Raw genomic sequence first — 20377 nt, forward strand, 5'->3', positions numbered from 1 at the left:
GTCAATCTACTGTAAATTCTCAATATAAGATGGCCAATAGTTCACAATAAAAATAGCAAATGAAGTTTCCTTAAGGATGTTATAGCCAGGGGTGGTAGTGGGGATAAGATCCCACTGCCTATTAAATGTTCCTAAATGTGTGTATCTCAAATAACCACTGACAACCAAGTCCAGCTCCGGGTCCTTCACATGTGGCTTAGCTACCAAGTCCAGAAGAACCATTTCTATTGATAGAAGAAGGAGCAAAGGGTGTGGGGGTGGGGGGGGGGTGGTTTACTGGTGCCCTAGAACCAGTTGCTTCAGGCAGATGAGATCTCCTCATACTGTGACGAAACATTTGCAAGTGGACTGCCAAGACTGGGGGAGCAACTCAACCCAACCATTGACCACCCGAGCTACATCTTCAGAGTTATTTCCAATTCACCGACTGTCACAATAGATCTACAGTGGATGCAATCTCACTCGCTCTCCATTTCACCTTGTACCACCTGGACAACAGCAATATCTAATTCAGACTGCTGTTTATTGATTACACTTCAGTGGTCAACACCATCATCCCCACAGTACTAATCAACAAGATTCAAAGCCCAGACTCTTGTACTTCCCTCTGCAACTAGATTCTTGATTTCCCCATCAGGAGATCACAGTCAATGCAGATTGGAAATAACATCTCCTCCTCAATAGCAATCAACACAAGCTCAGGAATCAGACACACCCAGATCAAGGGTATGTGCTCTGCCCACTACTCTACTCTCTCTACACTCATGACTGCGTGGTTAGACGCAGCTCAAATGCTACCTAGAAATTCACCAATGACACAACTATTGTTGGCAGAATCTAAGGTGGCGATGAAGAGGTGTTCGGGAGTGAGGTAGATCGGCTGCTTGAGGAGGGTTGCAAGAACAACTCTACATTCAATGTTAGTAAGACCAAGGAACTGATTGTGGACTACAGGGACAGGAAATTGGGAGAACTCACAGATCAGCAGTGGAAAGGATGAGCAACTTAAAGTTCCTGGGGGTCAACAACTCTGCAGGTCTATCCAGGGTCCAATGTATTGATGCAATTACAAAGAAGGGATACCAGAGGCTTTATTTCATCAGAAGTTTGAGGAAATGTTGTATGTCACCAAAGTCTCTAGCAAATTTCTACAGGTGTACCTTAGACTGCATTACCATCTGGCACAGAGGTGCCAATACATAGAATCAGAAACCGGTGCAGATGGTTGTAAACTCAGCAGGCTCCATCATGGGCTCTCCCCTCCCCACCAAGAGGATACCTTCAAAAGGCAAAACTTCAAGAAAGTGGAATCCATCATTATGGACTCTCACCATCCAGGATTTTTGCATTATGTCTTTGCATTACAGCCACCAATATGGAGGTACAGGAACCCGAACAGCCATCAATACTGAGATACAGGAATCCAAAGGCACATGCTCAACATTTTAAGAATAACTTCTTCCCCTTCACCATCAGATTGCTAAAGTGTCCGTGAACACTACTTCACTATTTTGCACTAAGGTACTGTATATAGTTAATGTAATTTATATTACTTTGTATGTATTGCACTGTAATGCTGCTGCAAAGCAACAGACATCACAACATATGTCAATGACAATACACCTAATTCTGGTATCAAAAGAGCCTCTGTAATTTGCATATGCAGAATTAAAGAAAGAACAAAGAGTTTCACGTGCATCTATGCATTCAACTGATTTTTTTCAGTGATCATAATAGATGCTTAAAATAGAAAATGTTTAAATTTCAACATTATCATTAACACTGGGCAGATGATTTGTAAGAGATTGAGTAATTACCATGTTTACAGAGCAAATGAATCACAGCTTTATGCTGTAGCATATTCTGGATACCCATGAGCCATCCACAGCGTACAGTTGCATCCTTCCATGCTTCTTTTTCAAGGTTCGCTGGACTCCCAAACAGACAGCTCATAATTCCATCAGTCTGGAATAACAGAAGCACACTTCAGACATACTACATTAAAACAAAATCAAAAGCTCCTTTGATAATCTTCTATTGCCTGGCTTTCCCTCTGCAAATTAAAATTGATCACTTTAGGAGACTGAAAGTTGAAAGAAATAAAATAGAAACTGCTGTCAATACTCAACAGGTTGTTCAGCATCTAAAGACAAAGAATCAATCCCTCCACAGATGCTGAGAATTCTTTCCTACCCAACAGCTCTCTCTGCTCCCATGAACCCAATGGATGAAGATTTTATCCTGTGGATATATAATGAAACTATCAAATTCACAGCCAGGTATGGCTAAGCCTTTCTTTCTTTCTAAATCTTTTTATTAATATTAGTAATATGGACAGAATACAGATGATATATTGATAAAGAAATTACCAACATACACGTTCCATTACATATGAAAAAAAAAACATACATAATAGTTACAATATAAATGAGTTTACCAAGACATAAGCCATAAGATATATGTATGGACATAGTAAATCTAAATATTTCATAATGTATAATATAAAAAAAACAGAAAAAAGAAAGAAAAAAAAACAAAAAAAAATTTATATAATGCAGAACTAGCTAATCTAATCTAATAACTATAACTAATAAGTAATATAAAAGAAAAAAAACAAAAGAGAAGGGAAAAAAAAAACGGGCTGTTTATAATATCTCACAAAAATAAGTATTCATCAATGCCGTCACTTCCGGTCCTCTCAAAATGCATAAGCTGAAAACTGGGAAATCAAATGAACTTGGCACAGGGTCATATTACATCATATGAAAATGTTGAATAAATGGTCTCCATAACTTTTCAAATTTAATAGAAGTCTCAAAAGTACCACTTCTAATTTTTTCTAAATTTAAACATAACATAGTTTGAGAGAACCAATTAAATACAGTGGGAGGATCAATTTCTTTCCAATTCAACAATATAGATCTTCTAGCCATCAGAGTTAGAAATGCAATCATTCGACGGGCTGAAGAAGATGAATGCAGTGAATCTAACATTGGTAAACCAAAAATTGAGGTAATAGGATGAGGTTGTAAATCAATATTCAAAACCGCAGAAATAATATCAAAAATATCTTTCCAGTATTTCTCCAAAAATGAACACGACCAAAATATGTGAGTTAAAGACGCAATTTCAGAATGACATCTATCACAAATAGGACTTATATGAGAGTAAAAATGAGCTAATTTATCCTTGGACATATGGGCCCTATGTACGACCTTAAATTGTATTAGTGAATGTTTGGCACATAACGATGATGTATTAACCAATTGAAGAATTCTATCCCAATTCTCACTAGAAATACTAAAACTAAGCTCTCTTTCCCAATCCTGTTTAGTCTTATAAAGAGGCTCTGAACGTATCTTCATAATTATATTATAAAGTTTTGAAATAAGCCCTTTTTGAAAAGGGTCTAATTCAAATAAAATCTCCAAAGTATCTGAAGGCACAAAATTTGGAAACGTAGAGAGTACAGAACTTAAAAAATGTCTAATCTGTAAATATCTAAAAAAATGAAATCTTGGCAAGTTATATTTGTTGGATAATTGTTCAAAAGACATGAAACAATTATCTAAAAATAAATCAGAAAATCTTAGTAATCCCTTAGTTTTCCAAGCTGAATAAGCTTGATCTATAATGGAAGGGTGAAAAAAACAATTAGATACAATAGGACTATTTAAAACGAATTGAGTCAACCCAAAAAATCTCCGAAATTGAAACCATATACGCAATGTATGTTTAACTATCGGGTTGTCAATTCGTTTCGGCAATTTAGAAAGAGCAAAAGGGAGAGAAGTCCCTAAAATAGAACCCAAAGCATAAGCTGATACCGATTTAGTTTCTAAACTCACCCAACAAGGGCCAAAAGATCCACCCCCATCTTTCAACCAACATAACAAATATCTAATATTAACTGCCCAATAGTAAAATCTGAAATTAGGTAATGCTAACCCGCCTTCCTTTTTTGTCTTCTGTAAATATGTTTTACCTAACCTGGGATTTTTATACTGCCATATATATGAAGAAATTTTAGAGTCAACATTAGTAAAAAAAGATTTCGGGATAAAAATTGGTATTGCTTGAAAAATATATAAAAACTTAGGTAAAATAACCATCTTAATAGCATTAATCCTACCTATTAGGGAAGAGACAAAGGTGAACACTTAGTAAACAAACCTTTAATCTGATCAATTAAGGGTAAAAAATTAAATCTAAATAAATCTTTATGGTTTTTGTGATTTTGATCCCTAAATAAGTAAGAGTCATTAACTAATTTAAAGGGTAAATTTCCATAAATTGGGACCCGTTTATTCAATGGAAACAATTCACTTTTATTAAGATTTAACTTATACCCAGAAAACTCACTAAATTGAGCCAATAATGATAAAACTGCTGGAATGGATTTCTCCGGGTTAGAAATGAATAGTAATAAATCATCTGCATACAAAGATAACTTATGAATATCTGTCCCACGATTAATACCCAAAATATCCTGTGATTGTCTGATGGCAATTGCCAAAGGTTCTAAGGCAATGTTAAATAGTAATGGACTAAGAGGCCCCGAAATAGGCGAAAAAAGGGAGATCTTTGATTATTGGTAACCACTGAGGCTACTGGAGTATGATAAATCAATTTAATCCATGATATAAATATCGGACGAAAATTAAACTTCTCCAACACATTAAATAAGTAAGGCCATTCAACTCTGTCAAATGCTTTCTCCGCATCTAATGAAATCACGCATTCTGAAGTATCATGTGAGGGAGTATAAACAATATTCAACAATCTCCTAACGTTAAAAAAAGAATAATGATTTTTAATAAAGCCAGTTTGATCATCTGAAATAATTTTGGGTAATACCTTCTCCAATCTAGATGCCAGTAACTTAGAAAAAATCTTGGGAGTCTACATTCAATAAAGATATAGGTCTATAAGAAGCACAATTAGTAGGGTCTTTATCTTTCTTCAATATTAGAGAAATGGCAGCTCTATAAAAAGATTGTGGCAAATTCCCTAATCTAATGGCCTCCTCAAAAACCTTACCTAACCAAGGGGAAAGAGTAGCGGAAAAAAATTTAAAAAATTCAACTGTATAACCATCTGGACCTGGTGCTTTCCCAGAATTCATTGAGGAAATAGCCCCCTTAATTTCTACATCCGTAATAGGAGTATCCAATATCAAAAGATCATCAGATGATAACCTTGGAAAATTTAATTTTCCAAGAAAATCAGACATGGTATTATAATCTTGAGGAAATTCAGATTGATACAGGGAGGTATAGAAATCTTGAAATGCCTTATTTATCTCATCATGATTAACTGTCAGATTCCCATTCTGCTGACCAATCTTAGTGATTTGACGTTTAACCAGAGCATTCTTCAATTGACTAGCTAACAGTTTACCAGATTTATCACTATGTATATAAAAATCAGATTTAGTTTTCATTAATTGATTTTCAATCGAGGATGTAAGTAATAAACTATGTTCCATTTGAAGTTCAACCCTTTGTTTGTAAAGCTCCTTATTAGGAGCAATCGAATATTTCTTATCAATCTCTTTAATTTTATCAACCAATAAAAGAGTTTCCATCTTGATACGTTTCCTCAAACCAACAGAATAAGAAATAATCTGTCCACGTATATAAGCTTTAAAAGTGTCCCAAAGTGTTCCGCAGGAAATATCATCTGTAGAATTAGTTGAGAAGAAGAAGTCGATCTGCTCCTCCATAAATTTTATAAAGTCAGAGTCTTGCAACAAGGTAGAGTCAAATCGCCATTGTCTAGCATTAGAAGCTGTATCCGTAAATTTCATAGAAAGTAATAACGGAGCATGATCAGAGATAGCTATAATATCATAGTTACAACCGATTACCAATGGAATAAAACAAGAGTCTACAAAAAAATAATCAATTCTTGAATAAGAGTGATAAACATGTGAGAAAAAATAAAAATTCTTTGTCATTAGGATACCGGAATCTCCAAATATCAAAAACTCCATTGTCAGTCAAAAAAGAGTTAATACAAGTGGCCGACTTATTAGGTAAAGTCTGAATAGATAAAGATTTATCCATCAGAGGATTTAAACAACAATTAAAGTCACCACCCATTATTAACTTATATTCGTTTAGATTGGGTAAAGAAGTAAATAAAGACTTAAAAAAGTCAGGACAATCCACATTTGGAGCATAAACATTAACCAAAGCAACCTTTTTATTACAAAGTAAACCCGTAATTAACAAAAATCTGCCATTCGGATCTGAAAAAATATCATGTTGAACAAATGGAATAGAGGAGTCAATAAAAATTGAAACTCCTTTTACTTTAGCATTCGAATTTGCGTGATACTGTTGACCCCGCCAAAATCTAAAAAAACGAAATTTGTCCTCCCTCCTCACATGAGTTTCTTGTACAAAAATGATATGAGCATTAAGTCTTTGGAATACTTTGAAAATCTTCTTTCGTTTAATTGGATGATTTAAACCATTAGTATTCCAAGACACAAAATTAATGGTCTGAGCCATAATTCTATAATCAACCCTTTGGTATAGAAAGGGTTAACCAACTTATAAACTCATGCACCCGGAAGAGGAACAAAAGTAGTGAGAAGACCCGGAAGTGACGACAACACAGACATATTTGAAGTTCAAAAACAGCCCGAATAAAAAAACTAACACAAACTGGTACAAAAAAAATAGAATTAGAAAACAGACCATCCCCCCACCCCCCGAGAAAAAGAGAAAAAGCCAAAATATGACTTAAAAAGAGAAAAAGTAAGACTAATCCTACCCCCATGTCAGCTGAAGAACACTCCATATAAAAAGGATATATATAAAAGAATCACCCCAACTTTAAAAATAAAATCGGGCTAAGCCATATAAGACACATACAGATCTTGCCCTGACCTGTCAGATGAGAGGAAGACCCATTTATACCTTATAACATGCAGTCAGACTTGGCTATCAACTTGAGCATTTTATCGACTGGATAAAGTCTTCATCCATTGGATTTAAGAGAGCAAAGACAATGGATGGACCAGGGAGAGCAGTTAGGATAAGAGAGATAATAATTATTGTAGTGAGGATTCATGATTTGAAAGGCTGGGACAATGGAGTTGTTGCACATACAGGTAGCTACAGAAATGCTTCAAGTTGTATGAAGCCTAGTTCTAATGCCTACATTTCTGATCTATTGTTACTCAATAGTGATGGATACACACTTCCTTTGATCTGGATAAGCAATACTGAGTGAGATTTGGAGGCAAAAGGGGACTTAAACGGAGGGCAAATATGAAGACATAAAGATGCACAATTCACAAGATGGGATTAGCGTGTCCATGTAACATTGTCAAAGGTGACAGTGAACAGGGTTCTTAATGTGGAGGGAGACAGACATAAAGAGAGAATGGAATACTGCATAGAGCACCTGTTAGTTTGGATAATCTCTTGATTTAATAGCATTAGTAAATATGAACATGAATGTACACACACACACACCGTGATGTAAAGTATTGCTCATTTAGCAGTCTGCACTATCATTTTATAATTAAGGTGGGCTGTGTAACATGTAGTGAATACAAAAACAGAAATTAAGATGGAATTCATTGCATTTGAAATTATTAAAATGATAGAAAAGTGGAGAATTAAAAAAGAAAATACAGGAAAGACATAGCAGGTCAACAAATACAAAGGAAACCTGAACAAAATACTTAAAGTACACTTTACTTCTCAGAAAAATATATCCACCCATCATTCAGCTTTTCAATGGTTATGGAACAGATGACTTTTGCAACATTTTGTACTCTTATTTAGATTTCCAACTTCTTTTTGCTATTACTTTCTTTTAAATTTTGAAACTACCTTTGGGGATTGGATTCGACTGTAGATGATGGCGCCTGGAATGGAGGGCTAGAGTTGCAAGGATACGCTGGATTTATTATCACTGGAATAAACGAGGCTAAGGGGTGACCTTATGAAGGCTTATAAGATTCTGGTGCAGATCGGGTGAGAGTTCTCAGGTTAGGAGAGGCTAGAAGTAGAGAGTATAGGTTTAAGATGAGAGAGGAGAAATTTGAAGGAGATCTGCAGGGCAAGTTATTCCACATAGGAAGTGGTAAAGGCTGATACAATTACAACGTTTAAAAGCAATTGGAAAGATAATTGGATAAGAAAGGAAGGAAATATGCCTATTGCACATAAATGGGATTAGCATAAATGGGTATCCCAGTCAGCGTGAGTCGTAAGGCCTATATCTGTGTTGAACTAAACTTTGGCTCATGACTACATACCTCAAGTTTACAAAAATGCTCCTCCGAAGCTGCAAGTAGTCCAGTCAGTCGCATAATGAAGTTCAAGATGCTTGGATTAAGGTCCTGGTGCTTGGCAGCATTTACAACACTTGTCAGACACAGATTCTTCTGCAGAGTACTGAGCTCAGTTTCTGAAGAAAGACCACAAAAAAATCTTGATCGTTCAAATGTTTACTTTGAAATTATAATTTTGCTTCTGGCAAATATATTTCAGATCATTAGATCAAAATCACTTTCATGGTCCTTCAAAGTAAGTACCACAAGCAGAACTTAGCTATAATCACATCTTCCACTGTTAACCCCTTTCTCTAGTACATCACAGTGCACTATGAAGGGCAACAAGGGTGACTAATGTGAAAACGTGGGAGAAAAATCACTTTGGAGTGTACATCAGTGCCAGGAATTACTACTATAAGTTACAATAACTTTATTAGTACAAATTGCAACATTTTAAAAGCTAATTCACTTCTGATATACAAAAAATACAATTATACAAACCATAGTTTTCCACAAGCAATGGTGGCATAGTAAATCAGGTTTAAATAAAATGATTACCATTTCCTGTAATTGCTTGGAAACAATCAAGAAGCTTCTCCAGACAAGTATCATCAACAACGGACTTGCTGGTGTCTCCCAACACCGCACAAACACGGGGCAGCAGCTCCTCATAGTCACTTTCCATTGTAAAACTTTACTACAAGTTCTCTGAAAAAAAAATTCAAAAATATACAACATTGTGCTTTTTTGCCAGTATATAAATATATCACACACCTTCCCAAGAACCTCCATAATAAGCCATAGATTGCTAAATATCTCTCAAGTTACCATACCATACAATACTTACCATATCAAATAGGATAGAATGAGTTACAGGCTCCATATTATAGTTTCTTAATTTTTAGATGATATTGCTGTTTTCTTGTGTATGGAAGAGCCATAATAAAACTCGTAACAACGTATTGCCTTGGTAATCCTAACAAAGCATATCTGAACTGATAGATAAGCAGAGAAATGAAGGCATTTTTTGAAGAACAATGAAAATCCTGGGAGGAGAAAAAGGCTCACAAACAGGAGAAAATCTGCAGATGCTGTAAATTCCAGCACCACACACAGAATGCTGGAGGAAATCAGCAGGCCAGGCAGCATCTATGGGAAAAAGTACAGTCAACACTTCGGGCCAAGTCCCTTCGGCAGGAGTGGAGAAAAAAGATGAGTAGACTTAAAAAGTGGGAGAGAGTAGAGAAAAAAACAAGGTGGTAGCTGAAACCAGGAGGGGGAGGGATGAGGTAAAGAGCTGAGAAGTTGATTGGTGAAAAAGATACAGGACTGGAGAAGGGGTGTCTGATAAGAGAGGACAGAAGACTATGGAAGAAAGAGAACAGGGCAAGGAGCACCAGAGAGAGGAGATAAGTTGAGAGAGGGAAAGGGGATGGGGAATGCTGAAAGTTGGAGGGGGGGAGGGGACATTACCAGAAGGTTGAGAAATCTGTGTTCATGCCATCAGGCAGGAGACTACCCAGGTGGAATATAAGATGTCGTTCCTTCAACCTGCATGTGGGCTCTGCGACAGTAGAGGAAGCCATATATTGATATATCGGAATGGGTATGGGAAGTGGAACTAAAATGGGTGAAAAAGAGTATCTAAGACATGGGTTCTCAATCTTTGTTTATGCCATTGGATTTGCCCCCCCCCACCCCCTGTAAATAACCGAAGGATCTTTGTACCCCAGGTTGGGATCTCCTGATTTAAGATAAGGAGTGAGAAACACAATAACAAATTTTAACCCACATTTGAATGGCAAAGATTGCAATGACTTCTTTAGATTGGAGCTGAGATGGATAAATTCAACACCATTCAGGACAAAGCATCCCCCATGATAACGCACCCTATCCACTCTGCAAATGTCCAATCTCTCCACCACTACTGGGTGCAGAAAATGAACTTAACAAAATGCACTTTAGTTATTCCATAAGCATCACGCAAACCAAGTAAGACAAGGGCAAGTGGGCATCTGAGAACATTACAACCTGCAGGGACTTTCTATGCTGTATACCATACTAATTTGGAAATATCTCAACATTCCTTTCGAGATCATTTGTATCTGGACTGTGAGGTTCATGAAAATAGTCCACCAATACTTCTCCAGAACAATGAGAGATGAAGAAGTAATACACCTTTCCCGCAAGGACCACAAGGCAACAAAGCATTATGAAAGTGGCCATGCGACTACTTGAAGGCAATGAACATTTAAGGGACAAATTTGTTGAGGCTTGATATCAGCTTGGGTGCTTATTGCACAGGAAGAGAGACCAACATTCTTTATTGATTCAAATATGTAAAGCCAATGGCAGCGAATTTGTAAAGACAAACTGGAAAAAACAATATGAAGGCAGAGACAGTGGTTTCAACAGTGCATATTGAAGTAGGGAGTAAGTTGCCAAATTTTTAGAAACTAGGGGTAAATAGTTGTCAGTGTTACACTGCAAATCTAACTCTGATACTCTGATAGATGAAAGCAATATTAAGTGTTTCTTCCAAATTGCTATGTACATATTTCAATAGAAAATATGTAAGGCAGCAGTCTTTTGTATGGTTCAATTACATTTTAAAAATACGTTAGCCTCAAACAATTGTTAGATATAATATCAAAAAACTACCTTCAATGTCACTTTTGCTTTTCAGGGATTGAAATCAAGTCAAGTCACTTTTATTGTCATTTCGACCATAACTGCTGGTACAGAGCAGAGTAAAAATGAGACGACGTTTTTCAGGACCATGGTGTTACATGACACAGAACAAAAGACTAGACTGAACTACGTAATAAAAAAACAACAGAGAAAACTACACTAGACTACAGACCTACACAGGACTGCATAAAGTGCACAAAAACAGTGCAAGCATTTACAATAAATAATAAACAGGGCAGCAGGGCAAGGTGTCAGTCCAGGCTTCGGGTATTGAGGAGTCTGATAGCTTGGGGGAAGAAACTGTTACATAGTCTGGTCGTGAGAACCCGAATGCTTTGGAGCCTTTTCCTAGACAGCAGGAGGGAGAAGAGATTGTATGAGGGGTGAATGGGGTCCTTCATAATGCTGTTTCCTTTGCGGAAGTAGCGTGTAGTGTAAATGTCTGTGATGGCTGGAAGAGAGACCACAATGATCTTCTCAGCTGACCTCACTATCCACAGCAGGGTCTTGCAATCCGAGATGGTGCAATTTCCGAACCAGGCAGTGATGCAGCTGCTCAGGGTGCTCTCAATATAACCCCTGTAGAATGTGATGAGGATGGGGGGTGGGAGATGGACTTTCCTCAGCCTTCACAAAAAGTAGAGACACTGTTGGGCTTTCTTTGCTATGGAGTTGGTGTTGAGGGACCAGGTGAGATTCTCCGTCAGGTGAACACCAAGAAATTTGGTGCTCTTTATGACCTCTACTGAGGAGCCGTTGATGTTCCGTGGTTGCTCCGTGCCCTCCTGAAGTCAACAACCATCTCTTTTGTTTTGTTCACATTTAAGAGATAGGTTGTTGGCTCTGTTAGCTGCTGCACCTCCTCTCTGTAAACTGACTCGTCGTTCTTGCTGATGAGACCCACCACGGTCCTGTCATCGGCGAACTTGATGATATGGTTCGAGCTGTGTGTTGCAGTACAGTCATGGGTCAGCAGACAACAGCAGTGGAATGAGTATGCAACCCTGGGGAGCCCTGTTCTTGTCATTCTGCCATTCTTGTCAAACCTAGTGGCAATACTAGACCAACCAGGATGATAGAAACATAGAAAACCTACAGCACAATATAGGCTCTATGGCCCACAATGCTGTGCTGAGAATGTACTTACGTTAGAAATTACCTAGGGTTACCCATAGCTCTCTATTTTTCTAAGCTCCAAGTACCTGTCCAAGAGTCTTTTAAAAGACCCTATCGTATCTGCCTTCACCACCGTCACCAGCAGCCCATTCCACACACTCACCACTCTCTGTGTAAAAAACTTACTCCTGACATCTCCTCTGTACCTATTTCCAAGCACCTTAAAACTGTGCCTCCTCATGTTAGCTATTTCATCCCTAGGTAAAAGCCTCTCACTATCCACACGATCAATGCCTCTCATCATCTTAAACACCTCTATCAGGTCAACTCTCATCCTCTGTCGCTCCAAGGAGAAATGGCCAAATTCACAGCCTATTCTCCTAAATCCCAATCCAGTCAACATCCTTGTAAATCTCTTTACCCTTTCTATGGTTTCCACATCCTTCCTGTAGTGAGGCAACCAAAACTGAGCACCGTACTCCAAGTGGGGTCTGACCAGGGTCCTATCTAGCTGTAACATTACCTCTCAGCTCTTGAACGCAATCCCATCATTGATAAAGGCCAGTACATCATATGCCTTCTTAACCACACAGTCAACCTGCACAGCAGCTTTGGAGTGTCCTGTGGATTCAGACTCCTAGATCCCCCTGACCCTCCACATTGCCAAGAGACTTACCAGTAATAATATACATATTCTGCCATCATATCTGACCTACCAAAGTGAAGCACCTCATTTTGCTCCCTACCCACTGCCCTACTCAAAGGTAAAAGGGGTAGATAAATAGTATGGTGAAGGTAAGAAGGGATGGGAGGCAGCTTCCATGGAGCATGAACACTGAAAGAGTACACACTGTTTATGTGTATGTCCTGACGAAGGGTCTCGGCCCGAAACGTCGACAGCGCTTCTCCCTATCGATGCTGCCTGGCCTAGCTGTGTTCCACCAGCATTTTGTGTGTGTTGTTTGAATTTCCAGCATCTGCAGATTTCCTCGTGTTTACACTGTTTATGTGTTGCATGTTCTAGTTAATGGCACATAGTAGTAAATTACCAAACGGCGGAGGACTGAATTGTAGCACTCATCTAAGCAGTTCCCAATAAACAGTTCAGACATTAAATGCACCTCGACCTTTAACGCACCACTACGAAGACCAGCCGCGAAGGCATGACGACAATTTTATTGTTTTAAGTTAATGAATAATATGGCCGAACAGGAGGGCACAGCCGTCTCAGTCTCTGCTACTCACTGATTGAGGTACCAGAGAGGTGGCCGCCCGGCCCCACCACTGCTGGCTGGACATCCGGGACTTCCTGAAAAACTGAGGGGTGGAGGGAAAAAACTCCTTAACAAAAAAAAATTCAACGGCATTAACAGTTAGCGCAAATCAGAATACTTTACTTTTACTTCGTTTTTCATCTGTGACCATGCTGGTAATTGATAAGAATCCCGCCCGTCTTTGACATCTTCCCTCCGGGTGCCGGGAGCGCCGCTAACCCCGAGGGAAAGTTCAAGCGCAGGCGCAGTCGGTTTGCGCGTGCTCCCGAGGCCGGCCGCGCGCCCGCGTGGACGGGTGGCGCGCTCTCGCGTTCTTTTTCCGGCCGCCGATCTAGAGAAGGATGAAGGAAACGAGCGACGGGGAGGCTCGGGAGGCTGAAGATGAAGTTGCAGAGTTGGAGGAGCCAGAGGAAGGTTTCAGTGACCCCGAAGGCTTCGTGGATGATATCTCCGACGAGGGTAAAGCGGAAAAAATCCATTCGGTTTGATGATTTTGACGCAGAGCTGAAACAGTTGGTAGCACTGAGTCCATGTGCGTCTGGGAGTAGCTGCAGCCCGAGGCCTAGAGCCGGCTTTCGGAAGCGAGAACTACTGTAGATTTTATACTATGTTGACTAGATTGCTTGCATATTATTTCAACCAGGCCGTATGGGCCTTGTCATCGTTTATCTGGAGTGTCATTCATTAGTTATTGCATCTAATTACACTGTCAGAGTAAAGCATCTTTAATGTTTAAAGACATATGTAGGAAAGTGTTTGATCCATTAGTAAGGTGTGTAATGAGATGCTGGTGAGGATTTTTTACAAGAGAGGTAAACTGGAAGGAGATGTTTTCATGGATTTTGTATGAGTTATTTAATTGCATCATACTGTAATTTTAAATTAGTGCTAACCACCTGCTTTGTTCTTGTAGTATTTATTTTGGATTTTTGTTTTTTTAGTGAAACACTCTTTATTCAATAGATCAGTAAACAGAATTTTGCATTTTCTGCACCCCCAGCCCATCTAAGTACCATATTTAAGGAAATCGGAATTTCAGCATGTAATTCTGACTAAACAGTTTACTGCTACTTCTAATGTTTTTTTTATATTGATTATTCACATTTATCATGATCTTTATTGCATTTAAGTAAAGATAGTAGATTCCTTTTTCTTTACAAGTCACAACCTATCTTCAGCTTCTCACCTAGAATATAAACACGAGATTCTGCAGATGCCATAAATTTAGAGATGGTTTCTCTAAGTCTAAAGAATACTAAGTTTTAAATGCTTCTAACTGGATGTCACTTGTTAAAATCGTTGAATCCTGCATGGTTTTTAATAAATCAGTCTTCTAACTTCTCAGCCAGCCTGTACCTTTAATCTAGTGGTTAGTGCAAATCTTACTGCCCTGGGTTCAATCCTGGTGTTCTCTGCAAGGAATTTGTACATTTGCCCCATGGACTACGTGGGGTGCTTGGGTTTCTTCCCACAGTACAAAAATCTAACGGTTAGCAGATTAGTTTGTCATTGTAAATTGTCCCGTGATTAGGTTAGGGTTAAATGGAGGATAGTCAGGGGTTGCTGGTTGGCACAGCTGTAAGGGCTGGTAGGGCATATTTTATGCTGTATTTCTAAATAAAATAGATAAAATCTCATCTAGTAGCTTTTCCCTACAATACTAACCTATCTTGGACTGTAAGACAGTTTGCTTTATCTTGAGTGTCAATCCTTGTCTGCCCCTTCCTTTCCACTTGTTATTCACCTATTTTGTGTTCTTAACCTTGTATTATAATCTAATCCCTGTATATAATTTACACATTTCTATTCTCTAGGTATATTTAAACCACCAGTACTGACCTGATTCCTGAATTTACTCCTTCCACATTTGTCGGCTGTGTTTTCAGCTCCCAAGGTTCTAAACTCTAGAACTTTTACTGTAACTCGTCACGTCTGTCTTTCTGAATTCTGAAGGGATTTCAAAATATCCCTAAATTTTTGGTCATTTGTTGTAATAGTTCCTTGTGGTCTTGAGTTAGTTTTATTTGATTATGTTCCTGTGCTGTGCCTTGGGCTTCATTGTTGTTACATCACACAAATTGTGATTGTCTTTCTTGTGTATGTTTGACAACATCTGTGTTTATTTAGGCAGAGAGAATGCATGTGCTGCACAGAGCATGATACAAAACTGCACAGAACATCAAAGGCTCTATGTAGCTCAGTTTAAACACGCGCTTTAGGGTAACAAACATGAATATTATCAAATGTACTAACTGTCACTATATTTGCTACTACATTTTCAGTGCTGAAGGCAATTCATAAAGTTTTCACCATTTCAGATAGTAATACTCTCCAAAGAAAAATTAACAGATCTGTGTACTTATAACAGACAGGATCTCCTGATGGCTACTTGTTTCAGTTCAACTCTCTATTCCCACACCAACATGTCTGTCCATGGCCTTCTATATTGAACAAGTTAGGTCTTTATTCTTTGGAGTGTAGAAGGTTGAAGGGGGACTTGGTAGAGGTATTTAAAATTATGAGGGGGATAGGTAGAGTTGATATGAATAGGCTTTTTTCCTTTGAGAGTAGGGGAGATTCAAACAAGAGGACATGAGTTGGGAGTTATGGGGCAAAAGTTTAGGGGTAACACGAGAGGGAACTTTACTCAGTGGTAGCTGTGTGGAACGAGCTTCCAGTAGAAGTGGTAGAGGCAGCTTTGATTTTTGTCATTTAAAAAAAAATTGGATAGGTATGTGGACAGGAAAGGAATGGAAGGTTATGGGCTGAGTGCAGGTAGGTGGGACTAGGTGAGACTAAGTGTTCAGCATGGATTAGAAGGGCCAAGGTGGCCTGTTTCCATGCTGTAATTATTATTTGGCTATAATAAACCTAACTGCGGTTTACTTAAAGTGGAATGTATTCTTCTGTAACCTAGTTTGGGGTTTGGAGCCATTGATAACCGGTGTAAATGAACAACATCTGCAAGAATACTGAAGGAAAAAAATGGTTTTACTTTTTATCATTAAACCCGTGGACCCGTTGTTGTTGATCATCTTGAACGGCCCCACGTATGGCCACTGTAGCGGTGCCCAGTGTCCGCCCCTTTGTACAGACACAAACTTACAGTTCTGCAGGTCTTTGGGTACATGGGTTGGGGTCTGTCCGTGCTGTGAAGTCGGTACGGGGGCCAGGTTGCCGAGCCTTTCCTGTAGTCTGTCCAGGACTGCTGTGGGTTCTTCCTCTTGCCCCCTTGGGGCTGGTATGAACTCTCCTGGGATGGCCAGGGGTGCGCCATACACCAACTCAGCCAACGAGGCGTGCAGATCCTCTTTGGGCGCTGTGCGAATTCCAAGCAGGACCCAGGGAAGCTCGTCCACCCAGTTAGGTCCTCTCAGGCAGGCCATGAGAGCTGACTTCAAGTGATGGTGGAAGCGTTCCACTAGTCTGTTGGACTGTGGTGTGGCAGTAGTGTGGTGTAGCTGCGTTCCCAACAGGCTGGCCGCAGCCGACCACAGGCTGGAGGTGAACTGGGCACCTCTGTCGGAGGTACTGTGGTACCTCGAAACGTGCTACCCAGGTTGCAATCAGTGCTCGGGCGCAGGAATCGGCAGATGTGTTGGTGAGCAGGACCACCTCTGGCCACCTCGTGAACCAGTCTACTATAGTTAGGAGGTACCGTGCTCCTCGGGGCTCACGATATCCACATGAATGTGGTCAAACCTGCGGTGGGTGGGTTCGAACTGCTGTGGCGGGGCTTTAGTGTGCTGCCGCACCTTGGCTGTTTGGCACTGCGTGCATGTTCTGGCCCATTCACTGACCTGCTTGCAAAGTCCGTGCCACGCGAACTTGCTGGAGACCAGCCGGATGGTTGTCCTGATAGATGGGTGTGCCAAACTGTGTATGGAGTCGAAAACTCACCGCCTCCAGGCTGCCGGGACGATGGGGCGAGGTTGGCCGGTAGCCACGTCGCACAGGAGGGTCCTCTCACCTGGGCCTATGAGAAAGTCCTGCAGCTGCAAACCCGAGACTGTGGTCCTGTAGCTGGGCATCTCGTCGTCTGCCTGCTGCGCCTCCGCCAGTGCTGCATAGTCCACCCCCAGGGACAGGGCCTGGACAGCTGGACTGGAGAGTGCGTCTGCCACGACGTTGTCCTTTCCCGAGACATGCTGGATGTCCATTGTGTACTCGGAGATGTAGGACAGATGTCGCTGCTGGCGAGCCGACCAGGGATTGGACACCTTCGTGAACACGGAGGTCAACGGTTTGTGGTCCGTGAACGGCCTGCCTTCTAAGAAGTACCTGAAATGCCGGATTGCCAGATACAGTGCCAACAGCTCCCAGTCGAAAGTTTGGGTGGTCGTAGGTGCTTGCTGAAGAATGCCAAGGGTTGCCAGCGCCCCTTGATGAGCTGCTCCAGCACCCCACTGACTGCTGTGTCGGACGCGTCCACCGTGAGTGCGGTCGGAACGTCCGTTCTGGGGTGCACCAGCATCGTGGCATCTGCCAAGGCTTCCTTGGCTTTAACGAAATCGGCTGCGGCCTCCTCGTCCCAAGTAATGTCCTTGCCTTTACCCAACATCGGGGTGTACAAAGGACGCATGATACGGGCTGCTGAGGGGAGGAAACGGTGGTAGAAGTTCACCATGCCAGCGAACTCCTATAGGCCTTTGACAGCGTTGGGCTGGGCAAAGTGGCGGATTGCGTCGACCTTGGTGGGCAGAGGTGTTGCCCCGTCTTTGGTAATCCTGTGGCCCAGGAAGTCGATGGTATGGAGACCAAACTGGCATTTGGCCAAGTTGATCGTGAGGCTGAAATCACTTGGGCGGGAGTAGAGCTGGCGGAGGTGGGACAGATAGTCCTGGCGACTACTGCTGGCTATAAGGATGTCATCCAAATAGATGAACGCAAAGTCCAGGTCGTGTCCCACCGCATCCATTAGCCGCTGGAATGTCTGTGCGGCATTCGGAGGAACTCGAACAGGCTGAATGGGGTGATGAGTGCTGTTTTGGGGATGTCTTCAGGGTGCACCGGGATTTGATGGTATCCCCGGACGAGGTCTACTTTGGAAAATATTCTTGCCCTGTGCAGGTTTGCTGCAAAGTCCTGTATGTGCGGCACAGGGTAGCGGTCTGGAGTTGTAGCCTCGTTCAGTCTGCGGTAGTCGCCGCATGGTCTCCAACCCCCGGCTGCTTTGGGCACCATGTCCAAGGGGGAGGCCCATGGACTGTCGGATCTCCGTATGATTCCCAATTCCTCCATCCTCTTGAACTCCTACGCCAGGCGAAGGTCTTCCGGGAGAGCCTTCAAACGTGGGCATGGAGGGGTGGTCCCTTGGTCGGGATGTGGTGCTGAACCCCGTGTCTGGGCATGGCTGCCGTGAACTGTGGTGCCAGAATCGATAGAAAGTCCGCCAGGATTCTGGTGAATTTGTTGTCCGACAGCGTGATGGAGTCCAGGTGTGGGGCTGGCAGCTTGGCTTCACCCAGGGAGAACGTCTGGAAAGTCTCGGCATGTACCAGTCTTTTCCCTTGCAAGTCGACCAGCAGGCTGTGAGCTCGCAAGAAGTCCTCCTCCAGGAGTGTTGGGGCCACCGTGGCCAGTGTGAAGTCCCACGTGAACCGGCTGGCGCCGAACTGCAGCTACACTGTGCGGGTGCCGTAGATCCGTATCATGCTGCCGTTTGCTGCCCACAGGGTGGGTCCTGGCTTCCTGTTGCGGGTGTCGTACCCTGTCGGGGGCAGGACGCTGATTTCTGCTCTGGTGTCGACCAAGAAGCGGTGTCCCGACTGTTTGTCCCAGACGTACAAGAGGCTGTCCTGGTGGCCAGCTGCCATAGTCATTAATGGCAGCTGGCCCTGGCCCTTGCAGGGCGTGCGACAATAGCGGGCTTCTGTGCCCCACCACTGGTGGTAGAAACACCACTATTCACTATCCTCTTCATGCCTGCCTCTGTGTTGTGTGCGCCTCCCTGCTGGGCCTGGTCTGGTCTGCTGTTGGGCGCGTGGCCTGGTAATCTGACCGACGGATGCCACGCTCTCCCTCTTGGCTTTCCACGGCATGTCTACCCGGGCCGCCACATTCCGGGGGTTGCTGAAATCTGCGTCGGCCAGCAGCAGATGTATGTCCCAGGGCAGTTGCTCTAAGAACGCTTGCTCGAACATGAGGCAGGGATTGTGTCCGTCAACCAGGACCAGCATCTCATTTATCAATGCTGACGGCAGTCTGTCTCCCAAACCGTCTAGGTGAAGCAGGCGGGCACCCCGCTCATACCGTGAGAGGCCAAAGGTCCCAATGAGCAATGCTTTGAATGCTTCATATTTGCCTTCTTCCGGGGGCGACTGTATACAATCCACAACCTGGGCGACCGTCTCCTGGTCAGGGCGCTCACCACGTGATAGTAACGCATGGAATCAGAAGATATCTGTGGAATCTGGAACTGGGCTTCTGCTTGGCTAAACCACTCGCGTGGTTGCAGCATCCAGAAAGTCAGCAGTTTCAGTGAAACTGTGTGAACAGATGAAGAGTTGGTCATCTTTGGTCCAAATCCCGTTTGGACCGTTGGGGTCACCAATGTAGCGATGTGCTACACACAGCGCTGAAATAACGACATGCTGTCGGTAAGTCATTTCGAGACTAGTTTATTCAAACTTCGTGGCGCTGGCATTTAATCCCTAGCGCCTGCCCTCTCCAGGCGGAAACGGCGTCAGAGGTGCATTACCAAAGTCTCCCCCCGCACGCTGGCTATTCGTGAGCCAGTTTGCCTGCGCAGAAAGTGGGTCGCCACAAACCAACCTTTCTTTCTATGGGTGATTATAAGATAATTGGTTAGGTTTAGGTGGGGATGGGGGAAATTAAAATTTGCAGTAAGATTAATCATACAAAAGAAAAATTGTTTTGGATATGTAAACATTTTGTATTGTGGTTTATGAATTGGTATCTGCTGTTTCATTTCAGATAGCTGATAAACATATCAATAAGCTACAGTAAAAGAGACTGTTGATTGGATTGGCATAGT

The 20377-nt window shown here is 41.9% G+C and overlaps 2 protein-coding genes across 4 annotated transcripts in view; one reads left to right on the forward strand and one right to left on the reverse strand.

Annotated features, from left to right (window-relative positions):
* Positions 1-13634, reverse strand: part of brat1 (BRCA1-associated ATM activator 1) — a 41041-nt gene extending 27407 nt beyond the window's left edge. Inside the window, exons 1-4 of one of the 3 annotated variants that reach the window (XM_059979571.1) lie at positions 13504-13634; positions 8858-9007; positions 8282-8433; positions 1818-1965 (exon numbers count right to left, since the gene is read on the reverse strand). In XM_059979571.1, the coding sequence (XP_059835554.1) occupies positions 1818-1965; positions 8282-8433; positions 8858-8984 (427 nt within the window). In that variant the 5' untranslated portion in view covers positions 8985-9007; positions 13504-13634. Of the gene's footprint in view, positions 1-1817; positions 1966-8281; positions 8434-8857; positions 9008-13155; positions 13252-13351; positions 13418-13503 lie in introns of those variants that run through there. The other 2 variants (XM_059979572.1, XM_059979573.1) reach the window with 2 other exon arrangements.
* A 46-nt stretch (positions 13635-13680) lies between these two features.
* eif3ba (eukaryotic translation initiation factor 3, subunit Ba) overlaps positions 13681-20377 on the forward strand; it is a 56594-nt gene continuing 49897 nt past the window's right edge. The window contains exon 1 of the mRNA XM_059979575.1: positions 13681-13839. Within this exon, the coding sequence (XP_059835558.1) occupies positions 13722-13839 (118 nt within the window). The 5' untranslated portion in view covers positions 13681-13721. The remainder of the gene's footprint in view (positions 13840-20377) is intronic.

This window comes from Hypanus sabinus, chromosome 9, assembly GCF_030144855.1.
Source record: "Hypanus sabinus isolate sHypSab1 chromosome 9, sHypSab1.hap1, whole genome shotgun sequence".
NCBI classification, from domain to species: Eukaryota; Metazoa; Chordata; class Chondrichthyes; order Myliobatiformes; family Dasyatidae; genus Hypanus; species Hypanus sabinus.